The following is a 25,273-nucleotide window of genomic DNA, read 5'->3' on the forward strand; positions in this document are numbered from 1 at the left end:
GAGGGTCAACCCAGACCGAAATATATTTTCAATAAATGTGGAACTAACATCTACTTTTTTACTCTACAGAAGTTTGGTCCATTACCATCACCGAATTTTAAATGTTATGTATCTAATTTTTCATTTATGGTATTAATTCTTTACATAAATAGAAAACATAAATTAAATCAGGAAATATTTTGACTTAAGCAAATTCATAAATGTTTTTTTACAAAAGTTGTAGATTAAAGGAACTAAACACTCTTCTCATTATATCTGTGCAACCTGAAGCGATATTCCTTCGACATTTTAAACTATAAATTCAACTAAATCAAGTTTATGTCAAAGTTTGAATTACCAAATCACCAAATTTGAGGTAAGCATGAACCGAGCTGGAACAACAGGAATTCTATATGTACTGTTCAGTCTGGACTACCCAGTGTAAAATCGACCCAACACGTTTTATGCAACATAAATGTAGCCTGGCAAGATCACAGGAACTTTCCCATCAACTTTTCAAAAAGTGCATTGAAATAAAAAAATGTCTGTAAACTTCATTATACTTTTGGTCTTTTGGTCCCCCAGCTTTGTTGCCACATTAACAAATGTCTTAAACGGCACTTGTGTCCTCGTCTGTGTGGTTACTTGTGGTCCCAATGGCATGTGTAGAGTCCTTTGTGTTGTTATCTGACAACCCAATGGCACTTGTCTGGTTTACTCTGCTTTGATTTGACGACTCAACGGCACTTGTCTGATCCCCTGTGCTGGTATTTAACGACTCAATGGCCCCTGTTTTCTCCAATGTGCTGTTATTTGACAACCCAATGGCACTTGTATGCTGCAATGTGTTGTTAACCTTCTTCAGTTTTTTGCCTCTTTTGGCCTTTGTCTAAAAAATAAAAATAGTTTTTTAACTTAAAATAAAAAAGTAAATGTAAATGTATTTTAATGGTTGGCAAGTAAAAAGTTGAATTGACTGGCTTAATGTTTAATTTGTTTCTTTAAAAAATTATTTGACCTCCCACCAACCAAAAAAAAAACGAAGTGACAAGTTCCGATTTTTTTCTTTTCTTACTGGAATAATTTTTAAAATCATCGATAAGATAAAAAGTTATTTTTTAACATAAAATTGTATTTACAACTTCTTCTTTGCAGCTTTGCAAAAAAAAAAAAAATAACGTTTTCGGGAAAAAAAAATAATTATGAATAAAATTTATCAATAGTGGATTTAAATTTTTAGGCAAATTTTATTGATGATCAACTTAAAAACATAAAATTACATAAATTTTTTTTTGTACTTTTAAATAAATAAAACTAAAAAAAATACCTTGACATTTTGAAAATCTGTTGAGAAAGCTTGCTTCTCCTTGTATTTTATTCTGTCACCTCTGTAAACCAATTCTGCTTTCAGAATACAATGATTGTATTCGTATCCGTCTATTCTTGTTATTGCTGCTGCAGTGTCAGACTCATTACAATAGTTTACATACACAGTACTGGCATCTTCATCCAAGCGTATATCTGAAACATCATTTTTAATAATTTAAATTTTTTTAATTTAGCTTTTTAAAGCTGCAATTTGAGAAATTCCAAATTGGGAGCTTACATTTTGTTAAAATGTACTATGGTAAAATGCAAATGGAAAAAACTGAATTTGGAAAATTGCATTTGAGCAAAGCAAATTTGGTAAGAAGTTATTTGGGAAAATCTAAGTTGGGCAATTCCATTTATGGAAAGCGTATTTTGGAAAATTACAGTTTGGGAAAAGGAAATTTTGTAAAAAATCCAACATAAGAAATTCGAGTTCGGGAAAGTTTAATTTTGAAAAATTGAATTTAGAAAAGTGCAATTTGGGAATTTCCAATTATGGAAAAATCCAATTTAGAAAAGTGCAATTTTTAAAAATCAGATTTGGAAAAACTGAATTTGAAAAAGTATGAAACACCTGATATTTTTCCAAAGGACTTTAGCATATTTTCTAAGTCAGACTTCTTAGTGTTTACAGGCACGTTGCTTAGTCTGATTTCATGATTAAAAGGCATCTTTTCCAAAGCTTCAATTTTGGAATTTTGGAAGAATTTCGTCATTTCTTCATTTTCACAACACTCTGTATGAGGCCCACTTGGTGAACATGATCCCTGGAAAGTAAAAATGTAAAAATTTTAAAATTTCAAGGTTTTAAAACTTTGTATTTTAGTCTTTCATCACATTTTCCCACTGGCTTTACCAGGGGTGAGAATAACCTATTTTATACGCAATTTTTGAGTAATGTTTTTTGAAAAACTTTTTCCATTACAATGTGTAATGTGACTCGTGAGCACTAATCTATTTGTTTAGCTAAATATCTTTAAGCATACAGTCATAACTAGAAAACTCTGTGATAGGAAGAAGAATTGCAGACTTAAGTTATGACTTTAAATAGACCAATGAGCATGGAACACAGCAAGTGCACAGTGACCACAGACCCATTTCACTTAATTAGTGATTTAATAACTGTCTGGTAAAACTTTTTGCTTTGTAACAACCAAAAATACACATAAGTCGTCTTCCTATTTCACAGTTTTCTGGTTATCACCGTATATGAATAAAATCGCTGCTGAAGCTTTGACTGAGATATATACGAAAAATCTTAAACGTACATTTTCTTAAAATCGACCATTTTATGTGGATTTTCGAACCGAATCCGAATTACCTAATCCAATATAAGGAAATTGATAGTCAAAATTGGTTTAATTAAAAAATATAATTTCTCTATTGGTGTTTTTTTTTTATTTGATAGTCTAATTTGTTCTCTAAAATATAAAAGTTGTCGACCTAAAATGTTCAGGAAAAACCCACAGCATATTTAGTGCAATGAAAAAAGTTACCGCCATAGATAAATAAATAAATATAGATAGCTTATGTACGCAAAATCACCAAGAATTGTACAATCCGCGATTTCATACTTCTAGGGGTCAAAGTGTATTTCAATGATAAGCAGGGTGGTTTGGTGTTTTAATGGATTTCATAATTTTATTAAACCACTCAGGAGTGAGTTTTATTTTGAGAATATCAAATTGACGAGAACTGAAGGACTAAACTAACTTAAAGAACCTGTCAAATCATTCGTTGGGATGTTTAGAAAGATGAAAATTTCCCTGTATGANAGTACCCTTTAAACAATTGTATGATTAATTGCAGTACCCTTTAAACAATTGTCTAATTGCAGTACCCTTTAAACAATTGTCTAATTGCAGTACCCTTTAAACAATTGTCTAATCATGTTGAAGTGTCTTTTTTTCGACGTAAAATTTCAAGTAATTAACGGATCTAAACTACAGAGACAAAAAAGGAAATTTTCTGAATTCAACAAGTTAAAAAGAAAGAAAAATAGATATGTACTTTTCCATGGTCCAGCCGCCTTTTAAATGGAGAATCTCTTGTGATTACGTGTACAGTGCAGTCCCTTAATAATAGAAAAATTACCCAGCTTTCTGTATTAAAGAAGTATTCGTCTTCACGATGAAAATATCCAAATTCATCTGAAGGAAAAAAAAATATTTTATATTTTTATTATTTTTCTAGAATATTTATAATTAAGATTTACATGGTTGTTCTGCATGTCAGACATGAACAAGGTTGTTCTGCATGTCAGACATGAACAAGGTTGTTCTGCATGTCAGACATGGACAAGGTTGTTCTGCATGTCAGACATGAACAAGGTTGTTCTGCATGTCAGACATGAGCAAGGTTGTTATATATAAAAAGATAGCTTACTCTCGAGTCTTGATGCGCTCCAATCTACGGGAAAAGTCGTCTCAGTATAGATAATATCCGTATATGACGTCACTGGCTCCTATTTTCGCCTCTATAATCAGTGACGTCAGACGGAATCAGCTCTGATTCGAGAGTTAGCAACTTTATTATACAACCTTGGCCATGAATCATACATCCCCAAATTTAAAAGTGCCAACATTGGATATCAAAATGAGGGGTCCAAGATTAACAGTATGTGCAGACAAAAGTTTCAATATTCGATTTATTCAGAAATATTGAAATATAGAATAAAATTATTTCGAATTTGACACCTTTAGGTTTTCTGAAACTGAGCAGTTGAAGAGAAGTTATACTGCCTTCACCTAGATCTAAATCTAAACAAACAAATTATTATTTTTTTCGTGAATTTTTTTAAGTGAGAACCAAAAAACTGTGGAATAGGAAGACGACATTATAGCAACATTTAAGTGAATTATCTGTTATTAGGCTTTCAGGGCGCTTCACGTCCATCTTCTATTTCAATTGTGAACATTTTCATTGTATACATTGTAAAACAAAAACCAAAAAAGTCATTTATTTGACTCCTAGTTTTTTTTTAACTAACTCAAAAAGTATTGGTATGAGGCTGTTGAAATTTTCTCACTTCTATATATAAATTTGGCTTGTCTGTCTGTCTGTTTGTTTGTCTGTCTGTCTGTTTGTATCCAATAAACGTCAAAACGGCTGAACCGATCGGGCCCAAATTTTTTGTGGGACATCTAGGGACCCCAGGGCAGGTTGATGAATGATTGAAATTTTAAATATTTGTCTCCATCAAAATTCGATCGTCATTAAATTTTTGAATATTTTGAAAATCCGCGAAATTTTTTGTGAAAATCCGCGAATTATTTTTGTTTTGTTTTACGATGTACACAAAGAGAACATGTTCACAATTAATTTAGAAGATGGGCGCGAAGCGCCCTCTAAGGCTAGTTTCCTAAATACCCCTAGCCTTCATTATAGGTCTAAAATCGGTCTTTAATACTAACTGCCTGAGTTCTGAGGCACTGTGCCTGAATGATTAATTTTTCCTGTAACAAACTGAATTTTTGTTTTGACCCACTTTCTGTTGTCAGATTTTAATAATTTTAGCTTTTAGGAAAGCCTGTAACATAAAAAAACGGATTGCATAATTTTTGCAAAGAAACTTTGGCAAATTATTTGCCAACAACCCGTCAAACGAAATTTGCACATTTATAGTTTTTCTTAATTACACATTAGGTTATTTTAAATTGTGCAGGAATTTTGGCATGTTTGAAATGGCATTGTCAAGGGCTTTTTGAAAATGTATATTTTATCATTTTTTGGACATTTTTTGCAAACATTTAAACTTTATAGCTGGATTTAGCAAATTTGTGCTAACTTGAAAATTGTTTGGCAGATTCTAAAAGTAGAGCATAAGAGCTTTTCAATGATGTATCATTTGTCATATTTGGACATCAAACATGGGAGTTAGAGGTATTCAAGTACCCCAACAGGGATAGGGTTAAAGGAATTCAGTCTTAGCCACAAACTTACATTTTCTAATCCTATATCTTTACAACCAGATGGTGTAAACCTTTGATATTCCAAACTTAGATTATTTATTCTAACAAAATTGTAGTTTAAAATATCGATGGTCTACGACAATGCAGGTTGCAAAGATACATAAACTAGAAAATTTGAGCTTGGGGCAAAACTCAATTCCTTTGGCAACTTGAAACTTAAAATACGATTAATAAAGATGAAATATTCAAATTTACAATTTATTTATTATTCAATTTAACGTTATATAAAATTTCATGAAATTAGATCAATTTATTAAAATTTCTAAACAGTTAATCAATATCTTAAAAAAAAACCATTTCTTTACTTCAAAATATACAAAACTTTTTAAGATTTTTTTTTTACAATTACTTTATCTTTTTTACCTTTATATTCTTCAAAAAGTTCAAGAGGAATATTCCGTAAATGCTTCTTGCACTTAAAAACATCATGTTTATCATGGCCAGAAATTTCATGAAATAAGTTTGAATAAAACAAAATAAATCTGTTTACAATTTTCAAAAATTAAGTTAAAAATGCAACATTAGTTTGTTTGTTTGCTACATCAGATATTTGTTCTACATACTTATTTCATTTGTCATATGTCGAAATATTTTGGTTTTCAAAAAAAAAAATATTAAATTCAGATATTCATTTTAATTTAAGAAATTTCAAGAAATTATTCTGCAATTATTTTGTAATCATATGAAAATGAAATTTTCAAAATTAATCGAAATTTTGCAAAAAAAACGTATCGAGAATTTTGAAACCCTACCTTGAATATTGTAAGATGAGGGTTTACAGGATGATCGTCTTTTTTCACATCTATTCTAGCTTTTATCAAGTAATCTACAGAAAATACAGCTTTATCATCTATTCCAGCTTTTGTCAAGTGATCTACAGAAAATACAGCTTTATTGAAAACTAACTGAAGTGCCCGGAGTTGCCCGTGGAATTGTAAAAACACTTAAAATTTATTTTTAAATATTTGAAGAAAACAAGATATATTAAAAAATTGAATTTTTTGGCCCTCAAAAAATGTTAGCCAATTTGGAACAGCGAAGAGCTTTTATTTTATAGAAAATAGTTAAACCAGAGCTGGGAACTTTTGTATTGTGGATATCGAGATCACTACTTGAACTCGATCTTTTGTTAATCTGTAGATTAATTTAATCAAATTTCGATATCTTGCATGCTAATCGTATCCAGCAAGGGTTGAAGGGAGTTTTGATCAGGGGAGGAAGAACTTAAATATATGAGGTTAAACATTAGTCCTCAAATTAAAAGTGTCCACCATGAGTATCGAGATCAAGCAATCTGGATTTTGAGTATCCAACACACAAGTTTAGCTCAGTGTACATTCGAGTTTCCCAGCACTCAATTCTCCGCTAGAAAACCAAGAATATCTACGTCAACCTTGATTGTTTTAAGGGTACCGTTGTACATTGGACTTGCAACTCTACAAATTAAGTGTAACTTTTAATTAGGTCTACAAGCCCTTTCCGTGGCTTTTCAATCTAAAATCAAAGAATGGTGCATGGTCAAAATCTAAAAGTATTTACTAATGTCTTTTAATTTTGTAAAAAAAACGAATTAAAAAAATGTTATTAACAACAAAATTTATAAAAATAATAACAGAAAATTTTACCCTTCAATTCCTCCGCTATTCTTTGAATAGTTTCAACTCCCGTTACAGGCTAAAAAAGTCAGAATTTGATGCAGTGGTCACCAGAATAAACTGGATCAAAAAGTAGACCAAATTAAATCTTAAGTTTTACTCTTAAAAGGATTATGCTTTTAAGGATGAGACTGTAAAAACGACCCAAAACACTTACACTGAGACGATTTGAAGGTTAATGTTTGGTTTCTAAATACCCTTAATTTAGTATTTCTAACGTTTTATAAATGATTAAGCTCAGCAAAGCCAAAAAGCCAGTCTTGGAGGGAAATAAAAAAGGGACTAAACAAATTCCGTACAGTCGTCGCTGAAGTCTCATCCTATGTATGTAACCCTGTATATCGACTGGTGTATTTCAAAATTATAATCCAACAATGTACATATTTACTAGAACCACTGTATAGTACCTGACCAAAGACGACCTTGTCCTTGAAATGTCCAAGTCCTTGAAAACTGATTGTAAAGGGTTCTTCGGTAAATCTGTTTTTCAGGTTGCCGTTGAAATATTCTTCCAAAATTCCCTTAAACTAAACAAAAAATGTAGATTTTGAAATTTTTTTTCTTTTTAATGTGAAAATTTAGTTTGTTTTTTTATTCACAGAACAAAGTAGAATTGTCGTCTTCAATCTTTCTTTTGAGAACAAAATGAGAAAAAAAAATTTTAGTAACTTTTAGCTGAAATGTATTTCTAAAACTGTGCTTTAAACAACTGCAGAATAACCAAATCAAAATTGACAATTAAATATTAAAATAATATTTAAGTATAAACTGTTGTTAAGTATTTAAAGAAAAACACATAGAAAAGAGAATTTCACAGTTTTCAGTGACCATTGTATAATGTTAATTAGCAGTATGTTTAAATAAAAGCTAATTATTCAAATGTCGTAGTTGTAGTTTTATTCTTCCCTACACTTCAAGTTCGATTTACAATGGTACCCTTGAAACCTTTATCTGTTGGTCATCTTATGCATGGCTTGATCAGACAAAGATTTTAAATTAGACCTGTTCCATTTTATCCTCTTCGACGTATGCAACAAACAGGGTCACGTGAGCTTTTTTCATCGACTCGTATCCAATCATCAAATTCTAAAATAAAAACTTTTGTTTTAGGATTGATTTGATATCTTTGAGATTTGTTTACATTATTTTTTTTGCTATGTATGAGTTTTTTATCTGTAATCTAATAATTCTAGCGAAAAGTATTAAAAAGAACCTACTATTAACTTATTATAATTAGTTTTTATTCAATATTACGTAATAGCTTGTTTCCAGATTTTGCCTTTATGTTAAAGCACCACCACCGTACGACCCGAGGTATTCTTAAATTTTGAATAATATATTCAATACGGTTGTATAAAAATCACTCACAAGTCACAATGTCAACGCGTGGTTATTTACATATTCTATTCCGAAGTTTTGAATAAAATATTCAATAAATAGGAATATTCCTATCCAATTGAATTCGATTTGGTAAACAAAATTATTCAAAATTCAGATAAAATTTATTTAATATTATATTGATGTGCAAATATTGAATAAAATATACAATAAAAAGTTTTACAGTGTATATGTTTGGGAATAAGTTTGTAAAATGAATTACCGATCATCATGAATGGTACAGAAGGAACCTTAAATCACTGAAATAGGAAGACGACTTTTAGACTCAAATTATGACATTAAATAGTCCAATGAATGAATGAATGAATGAATATGAGAGACAACAACTGTGTAAACTGAAACATTTTAACTAAAAAAGTGATTTAATAAGTTACTATAGAAAAACTAATTGATTGTTATAACAACATCAAATACATTTAATTATTACTTTAATGTCGTCTTCCTAATCTACAGTTTTACGCTTCTCACTGTACTGTTGATTATTGTCGGTAATTTCTAACTGTAAGAAATTCTTTCTTTATCAGCATGGACGGATAGAAATGAAGTTCATAACCAACAGGTTAAATATATCTTTATAAATTAAAGATGATCATGAAATAAAAGATTAAGCTCTAAAGCAATGACAAAATTTACAATTTTCACATTTCACCTTATTTTTGTTTACAGCAGAGTACTGAATATTAATAAGCTTCTGCGCAAATGAACAAAAAATCATGAGTTGAAAATTTTTTTTTGAAAAATGTATTTTTTTTTAAACAGAAAAAAATCAAACATTTTTAATTCGATTTTATAACTACCTGTCAGAAAAATGCAATTTGTGCAACTTTTGTAAAAAAAAATCATAATGAATAATGACGGGCTGTCAGAATAATATCAGCAATTTAAAAATTTACACGGAAAGTGGGGTATATAATATATGCATTGCTATAAATAAAATTCAGTTTTGTTATTTCCTTGTGAATTTCAGGATTCCTTATCTGAAAAGAATATTCTTTTTAACGATTGTAAAGAAAATATTTGTGTACATTATTGTAGATTTTAATATTTACTATAAATGGACAATTTTTTGACGCTCTTTGATTACCTGAAATGCTAAAAATACATTTGGCCATCCCTTTTCAGGAAGGATCGGTTTCTTTTCTTGTTTGTTTTTCTTTTTTCTTTCTTTTTTATTCTTCTTTGGCTGAGCCTGTAAGAGAGGTGAGAGGTATTTGTGCATATTCTACAGTTATAACAAAGTAACTGTAAAATGTAACTGTAAAGTAAAATGTGGAATGAAGTAAAGTAAAGTAAAGTAAAGGTAAAATGTGGAATGAATGGTGTCTTTATTAATCTTTTATTAAAAAAAAGCTGAAGGATTTTTTTAAAATTAATTACTGAAACTTTGAAAATATTCTGTAAACATTTTCAAACCCTTAGTAATATTAATCGTTACAAGTAAAACATTTTTAGCTTTATCTTTAATTAAAAGATTAAACAATGCACACACAACTCATGAACATTTAAATCTGAGCTGACCCGATCTTACGGTCCTAGTTTGTTACTTTCTACTGCCCTGCCTGCACTGATTTTAAATTAACTACAGATCATAGTGCCAGTGCCATGGGAGCGGACGCATTCGCACACTTTCTACGCCGAGTAGTGATGGTCCCATTCAGTGCCATAGAATTATTACTATTCATAATCCTATCAGAGATTCAAGCCATATAGTACCAATACTATATACTCAGCATAGTAATATTGCAATATGAAATCTGATCAGAACTATACTCTGTTGAAAATTTCGCATTGAACCATTCATTTATCTTATCGATTTCATTATTCTTAAATTGACAACAATTAAGCATAACTTCCATTACTGTACCAGTGTCAAAGAATCTACATATTCGAATGGCGTCTTATGAGGATTTTACTGTGAAAGAATGACCATTAGACTTTCAACATCAAACAGTTGAGATCTTAAAGAGATGACATCATAGGTAATTGGTCATCATGATAATCTCACATAGAGAGGAAGAAAAAGTATTAGTAGAACTTTTGGCGTTGATAGAGAGTGCTACTCAGTCGTAAATAGTCTTATGATTTACGTAGCAAATTTTTGAATTATCATTTGAATTTAAGAACTTTTCTAACATTTTTTTTTTCATCCTAAGAAATTGTTTATATCAAAATTTATATTAAATTATATGATTGTATCGAATTAAGTTTTTAATTTGTAAACATTAAAATAATTCAAGAAGAAGAGATCTCTTGCGGTTAGAAATTGAACTGATACCAAGTGACAGCTGGGGGAAATAGTCTAAACATTTCCGTAGTAATACTGCTTCACAACGTAGTAACATCCCGATACAGCGTAGCTCTATTCATTTGCTTCATCTTATTTGCAATTGCATATTCTGGCAAGGGAAAACACAGTTGGCCTATCTGTAGGCAAAACTATAGCTGGTGCAAATAGGTTGGCGCAAATAGATTATCAAGTACAATAGGTGGCAACGCAGAATGTGAACACTCTCAGTGTTATGCAAGATAGTCAATAAGGTTCTTAAGGTATAGCGCAGTGAAGCTTGAGAGCAGGAATGAAAGGTCGATACGGTTCGGGGAAGATTGGTACCGTCTCAACGGTCTGACTAAATAGTGTTAAACACTATTGGTTGAGAATTGACTGAAACACCAATCACAATGATGCGTAACTCTCCAGCAACAGACCTTATACCAAGACAATTCTAGGATCTAATATCTATGTCGTACTCGTATGCTCTATGTCCTGTACCGGGTTCTGACGTAGGCAAGGTCCATGAGCTAGAATTGATAAAATTGTTTGACTACCTATTGTGTCTGACAAAATTATAAATCATAGTATCAATAATTCTGTATTAAAGTGTTTATCTTTTAGTGAAATCGGTGCAGTTTTATTTTTTCTTTATTTTCTGATTTTTAAATTTTTAATTTGAAGTCCCCTTGACTGGGGGAGGGAGGGAGTCCAGAGTTCCTCAAATAGTAATCACCGCCACCCAAATCTGTTTCGCGGCAAGCGCGCTCCTCAATTGGTAATCTCCACCACCTCAAATAGTAATCACCGTAAAATTTTGTTTTATGTGATTTGAATTTAATGCACTTTTAACACAATTTTCGACATCTATCGGGGTTATGTATTGACTTAAACTAAATTTTCAAATTATTTTCAGATTTTTTTGGTCTTTAAAAGAGGTCAATATGGTCTTATTTCTAAGAAATAAACGATTTAATTTTATGCTTTTTTGGGGTGATTACTATTTGAGGTGGTGGAGATTACCAATTGAGGAGCGCGCTTGCCGCAAAACAGATTTGGGTGGCGGTGATTACTATTTGAGGAACTCTGGACTCCCTCCCTCACTGGGGTTGAAACTTATAATGTAAATAACCATGAAGATTGTAATTTGGATATATTATGTTAAAGCATATTTCAACAATGTTTAATTACATATTCGGGGAAGCCCTAGCTGAAAAGGTTTAACCGAGATCAAACCCCCGGGTCCGGGGGAAATGCAAGCAAAAACAAACTGTAGTTTTCTAATGAAATGTCGTCTTTAAACTTTAAAGGGATCTAAATTTGAATTTGAATAAGATATATTTGAAAATTAGTGTTTGAATTATGAAATTAATGGAAAATCTATGTACAATGCTACCCACAAAGGATGAGACTGTAAAGACGACATAATTAACTTTTAAAATATTACGAACTCAAGGTTGAAGTAAGTTTTCAAATAAATTGAAGTAGATTTTATTAAAGACAAGAGAATAATTTTTAAATCCATCAGGTTTATAAAAGAAATTTATTAAGTATAATTTTTTTTGTTTGGGGGGGGGGAGGTAATACTTTAAAGGTATAATATGTACATTGTACAAGTGAGAAGTCATTAAATTACATTATTATGAATAAAATTATATGTTATTATAAGATAAGATATTTGTTTGTTTGTTTAGGGGGCAGGGAAGAACATTTATTTTGTGCCTGGACGTCCTCCCACCCCCCCGGGACATGTTTACGTTCCTTCTGAATGATGAATGAACAAAAAGACAAATTATGCTTTGATTTGCTTTAGAAACCAAAGAGACAACTGAAATCGGAGATAACCGAGAGTGTGCTGTACATTTAATTCTTAATAAATGATTAAAATATTTTTGAATTTTATTGGTTTTTTGGTTGTTGTTGTGTATTATGCTATAATGTGTTTTTATTTCAGGTATTCTTTAAAGTCTCATATTGACATGTGGGTTACCCTGCATCTATTAGAAATATACCTCTAATCTTGATCCTTGGACTGATTTAGAGGTGTTTATTTCATCTTTTTCCAGACTTTCATCTAACATCTTACTAAACGTAGATCAATATTTAATACACATATCGAATTTCTTTGTTAATCTTCCTGACAGAAACAATCTCAAGAACTGACGAGGGTCAATCCAGACCGAAATATATTTTTAATGAATGTAGAACTACTTTTCTTTACTCTACAGAGGTTTGGTCCATCATCACCGATCTTTACAGATATCGAACACTATAGATGTAAAGTCTTCAAGATCTAGGGGATTTTCGTTGACAATAATAACGATGAGACGTAAGCCTAAAGGAGTTACTCGCATGCTCTTTCTCTCTCTGTCTTGTAATTCAACGCGGCATGCGCGTGACTCCTGTGGGCTTCTGTCTCAGGGTTATTGTGAACAATAAAAAACCTAAATCTTGAAAGCATATATATATATAGTGTTTTATCTGATATTTTAATAAATCTATATGTTTCTGAAAGTAAAAAGATTTCATTCATTGGAAGAACTTGTGAAATTATGGATTTTATTGAGTATTTTTTTACTGGTATCCCAAGGTTGTTTATTAATAAAAAACATGCAGAGGCTATATATATTATGTAGGGTTTCCATTCGCAAAACTTTTGCGCAATTTTTGCGGAACGAAACGCAAAATTTTTCTTTCTTTGCGCATCAGTTTTGCGAGAAAAAACAACAATTTGCGCAATCATTCGCAAAAGTCATTTCGCGCAAAATTGCCCTATTCCGCTTTTGCGAAACGCAAGATTTGCGCAATTCCGCAATTTCGTTCCAAAATCCGAAACAGATTGTCCAGTAAAAGTCTCGACAATTTTAGTTTCGGACATGCATATTTCCTAAAAGTGGATTCTTCAGGCATTGGTTACTTTCTTGCATTTTTATATGAGATAAAAAAGATTTCAGAAATTTGATTAAAAAAATTTAAGAACATAATTCATACTTGATTAGGCAAAGCTTTTTTAAGGGTCACTTGAAATTATTTAATAGGATTAAAATATTGCCAAGTTTCACACTCTCTAATTTCTATTTTATTAATTTTGGTCCCTTAATTTAAACTTTTTGTTACTGGAAGCAACCAATTGAGTGTAGTATAATCGTTATCATTCTCGTATGTTAATATTTTTTTATGTATGGAATAAATCTTCAGTTGTTTAATTCTAAGCTTAGAATATCAATTTTTGACAATGTGCCTAAAAAGTTACATTTTGCATAAAACTTGCGGTTTTGCGCAAATTGCGCAAAAAAAATTGCGCAAAACTAAAATTTCGTTTCATGCGCAACTTTCGCAAAAATTATTTCCGGTTTTGCGCAAATTGCGCAAAAAAAATAGCGCAAAACCGCGCAAAACTCATTGCGTTTCATGCGCAAAAATAGCGCAAAAGTTCGCAAAAAAAAAATTTGCGCGAAAATAGCGCAAATTTTGCGCAAAAGATTTAGCCATTTCGTGGAAACCCTAATATTATGATTGCAAATTGCAATCTTTTTATTTGATGCTTGAATGTGAAAAATCCAGCAACACGGCTAATTTCTTATTTTTTTACAGCAGTCATAACTTTTATCGCTTTCGCCTTTGCTCTATCTTTTACAAACAAGAGTTGTTAACAAAACTTTAGAAAATGGAAGACGACATCTGTGTACTCTTTTACCTATCACTTCTCTGGCGGATTTTTAACAGTTACTGTTGTGAATCGTGTTTTAAACTCTTTGAAGGGTAATTTACAATTATTGGGACAATCCCATTGAGAAAAGACAATATATTCCAATATGTTAAGAGTTTCACCTAGCTTAGCTAACTAGTAACTCACTGCTTTTATTACGCTGTTAATTTATCTACTTTAGAAAATGCGCAACAAATAGAAATTTTGTCGAAGACGACTTTATGACGAGTCAGAGTTTGGATAGCTGGATTTTTCAAGAGATACAACATGCTTTGGGCCATGTTTTAACAAAAGAAAACGTTCACGAAATTTTCGAAACTTCTTATTTTTGACTGTTGATGTATTTTTACAAATTCCATGATTTGTTAAATGATTTTTATGTTCATGAAAAATATCCATGTTATTGTTAATTGCTCATGTTGTTTTTATTTATTTAAATTATTTTGTGATAATGATTTTCAGGTTATAACATAGATATTATGTTCATGATAATGTAAAGGGATTTTTAGTGTTTCTATGTTCGTATAATCTGCTAATGAATTTTATGTTAATTTAATCAGAGCGACAAAGAAAAAATTATGTTTTGGTTTCTTGAGACACCATATGCTGTTAAAAGTATGGAAACGAATAACTTTGGGACATAATGTATTTCCTCTTCACGTTCCTCTTCACGTTCCTCTTCACGTTCCTCTTCACGTTCCTCTTCACGTTTGAGTAGGAGTAGGAGTAGGAGTAGGAGTAGGAGGAGGTTTATGAACATTTTATAAAAAAGATAAACTAAAGAATGAACTCTTAAAAATCTAGAATAATTGAAAATGGTGACTGTAGAATCTAAACCTGTAAATCAGCTCAAAAACGATTACAAACTCATCAGGAATAAATCAATCAGTTAAAACAAGTAACTAGTCCTGTACTGAGATACTTGTTCTTTTACTGCCTGCTAGCTTGATACTAAGCCAAGGCAGGTTATTCAATTTAACACATTAAATCTTTGTTTTCACGGTGAAACTTCGTTTGATTGTACTTTCTTTGTTGACAAAGATTTTAGTTTAACTTTTTAGGATGAACACAAGAATTGAATAATAAATATAGATGCGCGCAATTTTTGTTTTTGACATTTTTTATCTTTATTTTTAAGACTTTTTGTAAGGAAAAATAAATTTGCATAATTTTAAACAACTTATTCATAAAGTAAAGGATGGATCGTTTTCACTTTCTTGAAAAACGATCGTTTTGTTTTTAAAACGACGAAGAAACCCCCCAAAAAAACTAAAAGATTGTTTTGTAAACTATCGATTTTTAAAAAGACCATTTGTTAAGGATAAAAAACGAAGAATTGACTTTTTTAATTTTTTACGATCATTAAAAATTGTTACCGATCATTATAATGACGACCATTGGTTAATAGCATTTAATGACAAACCTTCGTTAACGATCGTTAATGATCGTTAACGAACTTTTCACCCACAGTAACTATGTGATCCCTATAGCCAGTTAAACATCTGTACCGAATGAGCTGAAATTTTTTGTGGACACTCATGTGTAGCCTGAGGGTGACATAGGCTAAAAAAAGAATCGAATATTTTTTCAATATTTTTCTTTTTTAGCTAGTTTTCGATATAATTTCACATTTTTATTCTAAAATGGTTGAGATTGATCGATTCATTGATCGTTTGATTTATCAATTGATTTATTGGTTGATCGATTGATTGATCGATTGATTTTATCGATTGATTGACCGATTGATTGATCCATTGAATGAACCAATGAATGATGGATTCATTGATTGAATGACTTGTTAGTTGATTGATGAATTGATTGAACCAATGAATGATGGATTCATTGATTGATTGACTTGTTAGTTGATTGATGAATTGATTGGACCAATGAATGATGGATTCATTGATTGATTGACTTGTTAGTTGATTGATGAATTGATTGATTGAATGTTGACCCAGGAAGTTGGGAACTGGTGGATTTGCTTTTGTTTATCTTGTCACAGCAATCAAGGTTAATGGGATTGTTTACGATATTTGGGTAGTAGGGACTCCAAATTCAAAAATTAAAATGTCGCAAATGATTAAAGGGATTGTAAACAAAAATTCAAGCGACCCTCCATTGATAAAACTTTGAGTGATAAAGTATAAATTAAATATCCTTGTTTCGGTTTCTAAAATCGAATTAATTTTATTTTTGCTTCTCAGCGAAAGCGACTTGCACATTTCTGGCTCTAGAAGCAATGGAGAAAGTATTTTTTACTAAGCTTGAAAAGCGACGTATCTTCCAATAATTGTTCAGATTAACGATTTTGAGGGTAAATAGGACATGACCCTCTTTTGACATGGATGGTCACTGAGAATTACAACTATAATCACTTTAACCCGTTAAACATAAAACTATAAACCAAAAAATAATTTTGATGAAGGACAATCTTTTTAAGAATGTTTTTTTTTCTAAATATGTTGTATTCAGATTTATGTTGTAGACAGATTTTGTCAAATCTGAAAGGATTGACATATTTTAAAACTGTCAATTTGTTTATAAAGTTTTTTTTATTGAACTATGGAAAAAAAGTAATTATGATTTCTGACTTGTTTTCACTAGCTCGTTAAAAAACGATTATTTTTGCTTTTATCTTCTGTGGTGGAAACTCTTGAATTTATTGGTGATATCGAGCATGATCTTTTATTAATCTGCAGATTAGTTTAATCTTTATTAGATATCCCTTGAACAGCCAATCAGATTCAAGAGAATTTAGCGTTGAACCAATGGGAGAACGGAGAAATTGTTAATATCCATAATCAACATATCAAGCAGGTTCTCGCGTAATATTCTAAAGTATCCACCGTAGATCTTGAGATCAAGCTTTATGGGATTCTGGGCATCAGACGAAAGTATTGTATGTTTCTTGTAGAACCCTTCTAAATTCTACGCAGCTAAATACCAGAGAACAAAAGATACAGAGGAAAAATTCAATGCCAGGGTAAATAAGATTTTTTTATCATTTTTTTTAATTCCCCATATAGGCCAATGTTGTATTCTTTCTCATCAAAACAAGAGACGAGGATCAAGCCTACAATAAATAAGAAAATGTATTATAGAACCAAACGCGGTTACTAACTTGATACACAACAATGTTACACACAAAGTACAGAAGAGTCCATACAACTGTGGAATAGGAAGACGATCTTCAAGCATTCTTTTGGTTTTATGTTTTCATAAAGCAGAAAAAAACTTTAAATTAGCTGGAAACTAAACTTATTAAGTGAAATGAGTCTGTGTACACTGTACATACATTTCACTAGAAGGGGATCACTCATTTGGCGTGCAGTCACGTTTTGCCTCGTATAGTCTGTATTTGTACTGTACTGCTTGCCCTGGCTAGTCGAAATTTGGCACGGTACACGAAATTAACTGGAATGTTATTTTACTATTTAAAATCATAACTTGAGTCTCACTGTAATCTTGCCAGGCTAGATGTTTGTTGCATAAAACGTGCTGCGCCGACTCTACACTGGATAGTCCAGACTGGACGGTACGACTAAATGCATATAAAGTACATGTTGTACCGGCTCGGACCATGCACCGTGTAAAAGGTCCTCTTCCTATTCCACAGTTGTCTGGTTCCTACTATACTACAGGTTAAAGTAAAGATATGCAACGGAATAAAGTCGACTCTGAAGTCTCATTCGTTATGTATAACCCTGTATTTCAAGTATATTCTAATAACAATGAAGTTACGGAACAAAGTTTTGTAAAAATCTTCCAAAATTCATCATGTTCCAGTGCTATATTTTCAAAATCAAAATAAATCGAGATGGGTAATATACAGTGATAACAAGAAAACTCGAAAAAAGGGAAGACGACTTTATAGCAAATCTTAAGTGTATTTGACGGTGTTACAAAGCAAATAGTTTAACTAGTTACTTAAATTACATCACTTATTAAGTGAAATGGGTCCTAATACACTGCACAATTGATGTTTCCCATGCTCATTGATCTTTTTAAGTCATAACTTTACTCTAAAAGTCGTCTTCCTATGTCACTATCACTGTATATCCGTCAAATAAATAAAAATTATTAAAGGTCATTTTGTTTATTGTTTAGACAGAGGTAGCTCTTCTACACAAATCTATTGGGTGTCCTCACATAGTTCAGTTCCAGGTAAACAATTGTTAATTAAAGGTACTGTCGGCGTAAAAGTGACCCTCCTATACCCTTCATGCACAACAGTGCCCTTTAAAAAGGGATAGTTCTGATAGTTTTCATTCTTATCACTGTTACATTAATCCACAACTTTACTTTTACATTGTGCACAGGGCATCTAACTTATTAAATGAATATCAAATTCCCTGCAAGATCACTATTTTGATTTATTTCAACATGAATTATTTTAACCTTAGTAGTTCTTTTTCAAAATAAAGCTCTTGAACTTTACGAAAAGCTGGTTTCAGTTTCATCAAGGTATGTACTGTGTACTTTTGGGAAATGTCTTGTCTATAGTAGTGTACTGCACAAAAGACTAGTTTTATTAAAACAATACTCACAGTAAAGTGTATCCCCCCCTACCTTTAGTACAGTGTATCCCCCCCCCCCCTACCTTTAGTAAAGTGAATCCCCCCCCCTTCCAACCTTTAGTATAGACATACTTTGGTTTTCAATTTTCATTAAATGTCTTTGGAATGTTTTTGATGAATGTATTTTTTAGGATTTTTACGAAGGTGGAAGTGAAAGCATCATAGGAATTTTATCAAATTAATTGAACCATTTAAAGCGTCATTTTAGGTGGCCTTCCATACGAAGATGGCATTGCCATTTAAATTTTTAGAATTTTGTTTCACCATTCTTGAAGCTCGAATTATTATTATTTTCTATTTTGCTCTCTGGATACGAAAGTATTTTTCGGAGTTATTCGAGTTTAACACTTTTCCACCGAGAAAAACGACAATATCCTCCTCATACTTGATTAAATGGCACCATTGTGAATGAATCTTTACATGGTGGGTCACTTGAAATTACGCTTTAGAAACTCTGATTGTGATTCAAATTAATTCCAAATGAAATTGCCTCGGAAAAAAATCTTTTCTCTATTTTACGATATTTCTCCACTTTTAAAAATGCATAATTCGCTTTCAAAGTCAGAATGCAATTCTGGACAAAAACTCGATAAAGTATTGGAATTCTATCAGATAAACATCATTATAGTTTCCAGGATGTGCAGATTTTGACAAGTTAAACTTCATTAAATTATCGGTTTTTCAAAATGTCTACAATTGATCAATGGGTTTAAAACAAAACATTTTATTCCTCTCTTTGTTCCGAAATTGTGCTCTCTAGACAATAAATTGCTTAATTTTTTTTTGAGTAACGAGTAGTTTTTTTTGTACTTTTAGAAGGTTCCACAAAATACTGAGAATTTTAAACAAATTTTAAATCGTTTAATTTAAACATTATTGCTTAATCCTTTCTAGAGAAGATAAACCCCGAACCGAACCCGAATGAAAATAGTAGTTTTAAATGATCGTTTTTTGCAAAAATTTTCTCTTTTCTCTTTTTAGGATCTAAAGAGAGACTCATTATACTACTGTAGATTAGGATAACGACATTAAATCAATCTTATGTGTATTTGATGTAATTTAAAATTTAAAATGTGCACATTTTACAATTGCTGTACGTTTCGTGTTTATTCAATTTTTTAAATCATGAAGCTAAAATTAGTCTTCCTCTGTCAACGTTTTATGGGCTTCACTGTCAAAACATCTCTTCGTTTACTGATTGGTTACAAGCCTGATTCACAACGGTACCCTTGAAAGCTTTGTCTGATCAACAATGGATTAAAATTTATTCTAAAAAGTGACTTGCACATTTCTTCTGCACTCACAATGGGAGTATATTATTAGAAAAACGACTATATCTTACACATTATTGATCAGATAAAGATTTAAAGGATATCGTTCCCTTTTTTATGGATTGCAACTTACAATTACAAAGACACTCCCTTTAACCCTTTGACAAAATTGATTTTAGTGACGGAATATTTACCCGGAGCTGATTTATTCAGAGTTCTATCTCAATCCAGGAACAGAAATTAATGAATCAATGAGGTCGCTGAACTAACTACAGATGGTTCAAATCCTAAACCACCTATTCAAATACTCCTGAATCTTTTACTTTGAATCGGTGATTCAGGATTTGAACCGGCTGTAGGTTATAGTTCAGCAACCTAGCTCAAATTCATTAAATTTCGTTGTAGTTTCAGTCTCACAGAGAACAAGTGTAAAGTTTTTGCTTCCCAGATCTTAAACGCTTTAGGTTAATAATTCTTTATTATGTTTTGTCTTTATTATAAAGTCTTTATCATGTTTTATCTGTATTATAAAGTCTTTATCATGTTTTATCTTTATTATAAAGTCTTGATCATGTTTTATCTTCATTATAAAGTCTTTATCATGTTTTAGCTTTATTATAAAGTCTTTGTCATGTTTTATCTTTATTATAAAGTCTTTATCATGTTTTATCTTTATTATAAAGTCTTTATCATGTTTTATCTTTATTATAAAGTCTTTATCATGTTTTATCTTTATTATAAAGTCTTGATCATGTTTTATCTTTATTATAAAGTCTTTATCATGGTTTATCTTTATTATAAAGTCTTTATCATGTTTTATCTTTATTATAAAGTCTTGATCATGTTTTATCTTTATTATAAAGTCTTTATCATGGTTTATCTTTATTATAAAGTCTTTATCATGTTTTATCTTTATTATAAAGTCTTTATCATGTTTTATCTTTATTATAAAGTCTTTGCCACAAACTCAAATTGTCTAATCCCTATATCTTTGCAATCTGAAAGGATAATATTTCAAAATTAGGTCATTTGATTCATTAGAAATCATAGTTTGAATATTTATAGGTCTACAAAATTGGGTTGAAAAGATTTGAGGATTAGGAAATCTTAGTTAGTGGCAATGTTGAACAAGAGAATTAGAAAGAAAGATTAAGTGGAGAGTAATTATTTCCTTTCCGCAAATCTATTGAACTTTTTGTTTAATTTTTGTTATTAAATCATAATACCTTTCATTTTGTGTTTTCAGGAATACATATGGGGGTCCCAAAACACATGCAAATTGAATAACAACAAAAAAGTTTTTGTGTCAGAGTGTGCACATCTTTAAAGGAAGTGTTCGCAAAAACTGAAAGGGGGTTTTGGCTTACCGCGAAAAATAATCGCTTTTGATTGCTACTAATCTTACTTCTATCTGTTGCGTCTATAAGGAGAAAATTGTTAAAAACGACTTGTACCGTATTGATCACGTAACGTCCATACAAATTGAGAAAGTTGCAACAGACGACTCTGATCGTAAAAAGATCAATTTAATATCAAACAAATCATTTAGATATGAAAATCTACAATCATAGATTATTTTTCGACGCATTCATATACAATTGATATTTCATAATATTTTTATTTGTTTTTTATACAATGCACTTAAAACAACGATTTTTTCCGCTAGGTGTCTCTGCCTTGTGGAATCATTAAGAGCATCGAGAGCAGAGACACCTTGTGGACAAACTATAATGGGCGTTTTAAGTGCATTGTATATGAAACAAATGCAAAATATTATGAAATATCAACTATAAAAGAATTTAAAGAAAAATAATCGATAACTATAACAATTTTAACAATATACCGGATATTTTCATTTCTTTTAATGCGATAGGAAAAGTATATATCTCTGAGATTATTGTATGAATTTAAACCGGGATTATATATTTTTATCTCCGTCAACTTGAAGGTAAAAACTTGTTAAAAACATTTTTTGAAGATAATAACTTAATTCCCATATCTAAAGGGACTGTACGCGTAATTTCAAGTGACCCTCCATCTTCATTTCACAAGGATTCCCTTTATTCCTTTGTCTGGAGGAAAAACGGATATAATAGTTTGTCTTCCTAAATATTGATAGTTTCCCTATAAAAGTGACATGCGGCGGATTTTCAGAGAAATTTAACGATCTTTAAAATTCAAGCTTTTTATATTGATAATCGACATTTTCTTCCTCAATACTACTCATATCACAATTTAAAGGGTAATTTTGTGAATCAGACATGCTAGGGGGGTCACCTAAGATTTCGTCGACAATCCCTTTAAAGTGCCACCCTTTAGATTTCATGCATAAGAAGCGGTTGGTACATCTGGACATTAAACCCAACAATATAATGTTTGCCAGCAGTGAAGTTGGAAACCTTCAAATTAAACTAATAGATCTAGGTCTATCAAGAGAACTAGGGGGATCAAATAAGGTTTGTACAAATTCATAAGATTTGTAAGATTTTTAATTAGTGACCTGAAAAAATGTCTGTCCCACCTCCCTCAGTACTCTCTCTACATTAATAATTTGCAATGCACGACCTTTGGGCTCTGTCCTAGTATACGATTTTTGGACCCCCCCCCCCCACAACTACAGATTTAATCCTATGCCTCTTGAGTTACTGGCAGGAATCTGTTTTGAAGCAGTTTAGCAAAATGACAAAAATAAATTTTGAGCAATTTTCTGGAAAAACCTAAATAATCAAAATATTTTCTATGTCTGTACAGACAGACCCACAACACTGAGAAATAAGGATACTACCTTTTTACTCAAGTTAGGCTTTTAAAAACTTTACAATTTAAGCATGTAGTTATCAGATAAAGCCATGTTTTTGCTTATTGGCGCTATTTTTTGCAAATCCATTCAATTACTTCTTTCATGTAACAGAATGTTGTCAAAATGACCAATAAGTATTAAAAATTTGATTAATTGATTTTTAAGCTACACCAATAAAGATTTTTGTCTTATAAGTTTATAACAAATAAAATAAGCATAAATTGCTTGAATATCGTCTTCCTAGTACAATGTTTAATGGGTCTCACTCTAGGGTTCCCACATTGTATTAATCGATTTTCAAGAAGAAGTCTTATTCATTTAGAATGTGAGTCATGTACACCGGTCTATAAATGGAGGGTCACTATACGATATAATAGTTGGACTTTAACTATCTATGTTTGCAACAGTTTTTTATTTTGAACTGTCCAGGCGCTGAAACATAATTGGTTAAAGATGAATGATGGGTTGGCAACTCTATTCAAAACCTCAAATGTTGATACAACACTGATGAGGAAATATATGGCAAGGTAAGGAATAAGGGTGCTTCGCGCCTCTTTTTCTCAGAGAAAATTAATTGATTCTTTGCCCCAACATTTGATTTTCTAATCCTTATATCTTTGCAACCCAAAGTCTTTGACCTTAGATTTTTTAATCCAAAAATTCGAGTTTGTGGAAAAGGCTCAATTCTTTTAACTTTCAGTACGTTAGTTTTAAAAAGATGCCATTTTTTCTTCGTACATTGTAAAACTAAAAATTGTGCAACAGTTTCTATTTGCGTTTATAGTGGATTTCCAAAATCAAATAATTTAGGAGACATTGGACAATAGTAGCAAACACCATCAAGATCATTTTTATTTGGAGTAGAACAAATAAAGAGGTGACACATAAATTAAGAATTGGCAAAATTGTATATTTTTAAGGACAATTATTGCTAGTACAGTAAGGCCCAATAAACTGTGAAATAGGGAGTTGAATGCAATTTAAAAATATTATTCTAAACTGTAGAACATGACACAAATAAATCATCCAGTATACACACTACACGCCTATTTAACCTAAGTTTTAAGTTTACTTTATGGTAAAAATATTCGCATTACAGATTACATTGCTTAAATTTATTTAATGGATCCCAATTAGCTAGATTATAGAGAAATATGCACAATGGAATATTAAAAAGAGTATGATAAGAAGGTCTTCTCTGGTTCCAGAAGCAAAAAATTTATTTCGTCCGTTCTCAAAAATGTTGTACATGTCCCATCTATTTTGTTCGTTTTCTTGCTCAATAAAATCTTTCTTTCGGTAAAAAAACTATTGTTTTTTGAAAAGTTTGTTTAAAAAAATTCGTTTGTTCAGTAAAAAAAAGTTTTTTTTAAGTTCGGTAAAACTTACAATTTAGACATTGTTTATTAACGATAAAGATTTTAAGTAGTTTTTTTCGCTTGCTATAAAAAAATATCGTTTTTTTCTGATCGACATAATCGCTTACGAAAAACTTCGTTTGTTGACATAAACGATGCACATCTCTATAATTGACTTGGGGATTTTATATTACATTTTGGGGGATTTTCACTCTCTACAATATTTCATAATTGTTTAGAAGTTCCTGTTCGATCCAGGAAACCCGTTGGAGAAAATGCTTTATATGCATATACGGAATGCGAAGCTTAAAGGAGTTTTCAGGAAAGAACATTAATGTTGGAAACTTGGAACAAATTAAAGTTTGTTTGCTCTGACCTGAAAACTATAGAATGGAGGATATCGAGATCAATGCCTGATCTCCTCTTTTTCTAAATCTCTAGATTAAGTAATGCTTGTTCTCCTATTGATATTAATCATATTAATCTCCAGATTAACTAACCGATCCGGATTAAGAATATCCCATTCTAAAGTTTGTTTGCTCTGCATGAGCTGAAAACTTAGAATAGTATATCCTTAATCCCGATCGGTTAATTAATCTGGAGATTAATAACAAGCGGAGAACAAGCATTATTTAATCGGAGCTGAAAACTTTTGAATGGTATATCCTTAATCCCGATCAGTTAATTAATCTGGAGATTGATGACAAGAGGAAAGCAAGCATTATTTAATCTCGAGATTAAGATAAAGATAAGATATCCACCATTCTAAAGTTTTCAGCTCTGGAGATTAAGAAAAAGAGGATATCAAGCATTTATTTCGATATCCTCCATTCTAAGGTTTTCAGCTCTGTACTTTTAAGGTTTTAGTTAGCTTACGTCCAAATAACCCCTTTTTCTATACTAACCTTTCCTAGG

The 25,273-nt window shown here is 31.1% G+C and overlaps 1 protein-coding gene and 2 long non-coding RNA genes across 5 annotated transcripts; 2 read left to right on the top strand and 1 right to left on the bottom strand.

The window, feature by feature from the left end:
- Nucleotides 1-50: 50 nt before the first annotated feature.
- LOC111706154 (uncharacterized) lies at nucleotides 51-15,288 on the bottom strand. 3 transcript variants are annotated; one of them, XM_023478939.1, is made up of 15 exons: nucleotides 15,190-15,288; nucleotides 12,656-12,728; nucleotides 9,459-9,563; nucleotides 9,328-9,351; nucleotides 9,024-9,065; nucleotides 7,979-8,062; nucleotides 7,384-7,503; nucleotides 6,947-6,995; nucleotides 6,074-6,195; nucleotides 5,685-5,736; nucleotides 4,047-4,109; nucleotides 3,445-3,500; nucleotides 1,925-2,117; nucleotides 1,307-1,500; nucleotides 51-868 (listed from the first exon to the last, which is right to left on the bottom strand). In XM_023478939.1, exons 2-15 carry the CDS (start codon nucleotides 12,722-12,724, stop codon nucleotides 590-592), a joined length of 1,452 nt encoding a protein of 483 aa, XP_023334707.1. In that variant the 5' UTR covers nucleotides 12,725-12,728; nucleotides 15,190-15,288; the 3' UTR covers nucleotides 51-589. The 3 variants fall into 3 exon arrangements, with proteins under 3 accessions (XP_023334707.1, XP_023334706.1, XP_023334708.1); XM_023478938.1 differs by lacking the exon at nucleotides 15,190-15,288 and adding an exon at nucleotides 14,341-14,710; XM_023478940.1 differs by lacking the exon at nucleotides 15,190-15,288 and adding an exon at nucleotides 14,341-14,706 and having other exon boundaries at nucleotides 6,074-6,147.
- A 1,019-nt stretch (nucleotides 15,289-16,307) lies between these two features.
- LOC111706161 (uncharacterized) lies at nucleotides 16,308-19,137 on the top strand. Its single transcript, XR_002766173.1, has 4 exons — nucleotides 16,308-16,362; nucleotides 17,267-17,335; nucleotides 18,460-18,516; nucleotides 19,061-19,137. It is a non-coding gene; the product is annotated as an uncharacterized LOC111706161 (long non-coding RNA).
- A 4,295-nt stretch (nucleotides 19,138-23,432) lies between these two features.
- On the top strand, nucleotides 23,433-24,680 carry LOC111706147 (uncharacterized). Its single transcript, XR_002766171.1, has 3 exons — nucleotides 23,433-23,527; nucleotides 23,811-23,877; nucleotides 24,598-24,680. It is a non-coding gene; the product is annotated as an uncharacterized LOC111706147 (long non-coding RNA).
- The last annotated feature ends 593 nt before the right edge of the window (nucleotides 24,681-25,273 follow it).

This window comes from Eurytemora carolleeae, unplaced genomic scaffold (genome assembly GCF_000591075.1).
Source record: "Eurytemora carolleeae unplaced genomic scaffold, Eaff_2.0 scaffold575, whole genome shotgun sequence".
Taxonomy (NCBI): domain Eukaryota; kingdom Metazoa; phylum Arthropoda; class Copepoda; order Calanoida; family Temoridae; genus Eurytemora; species Eurytemora carolleeae.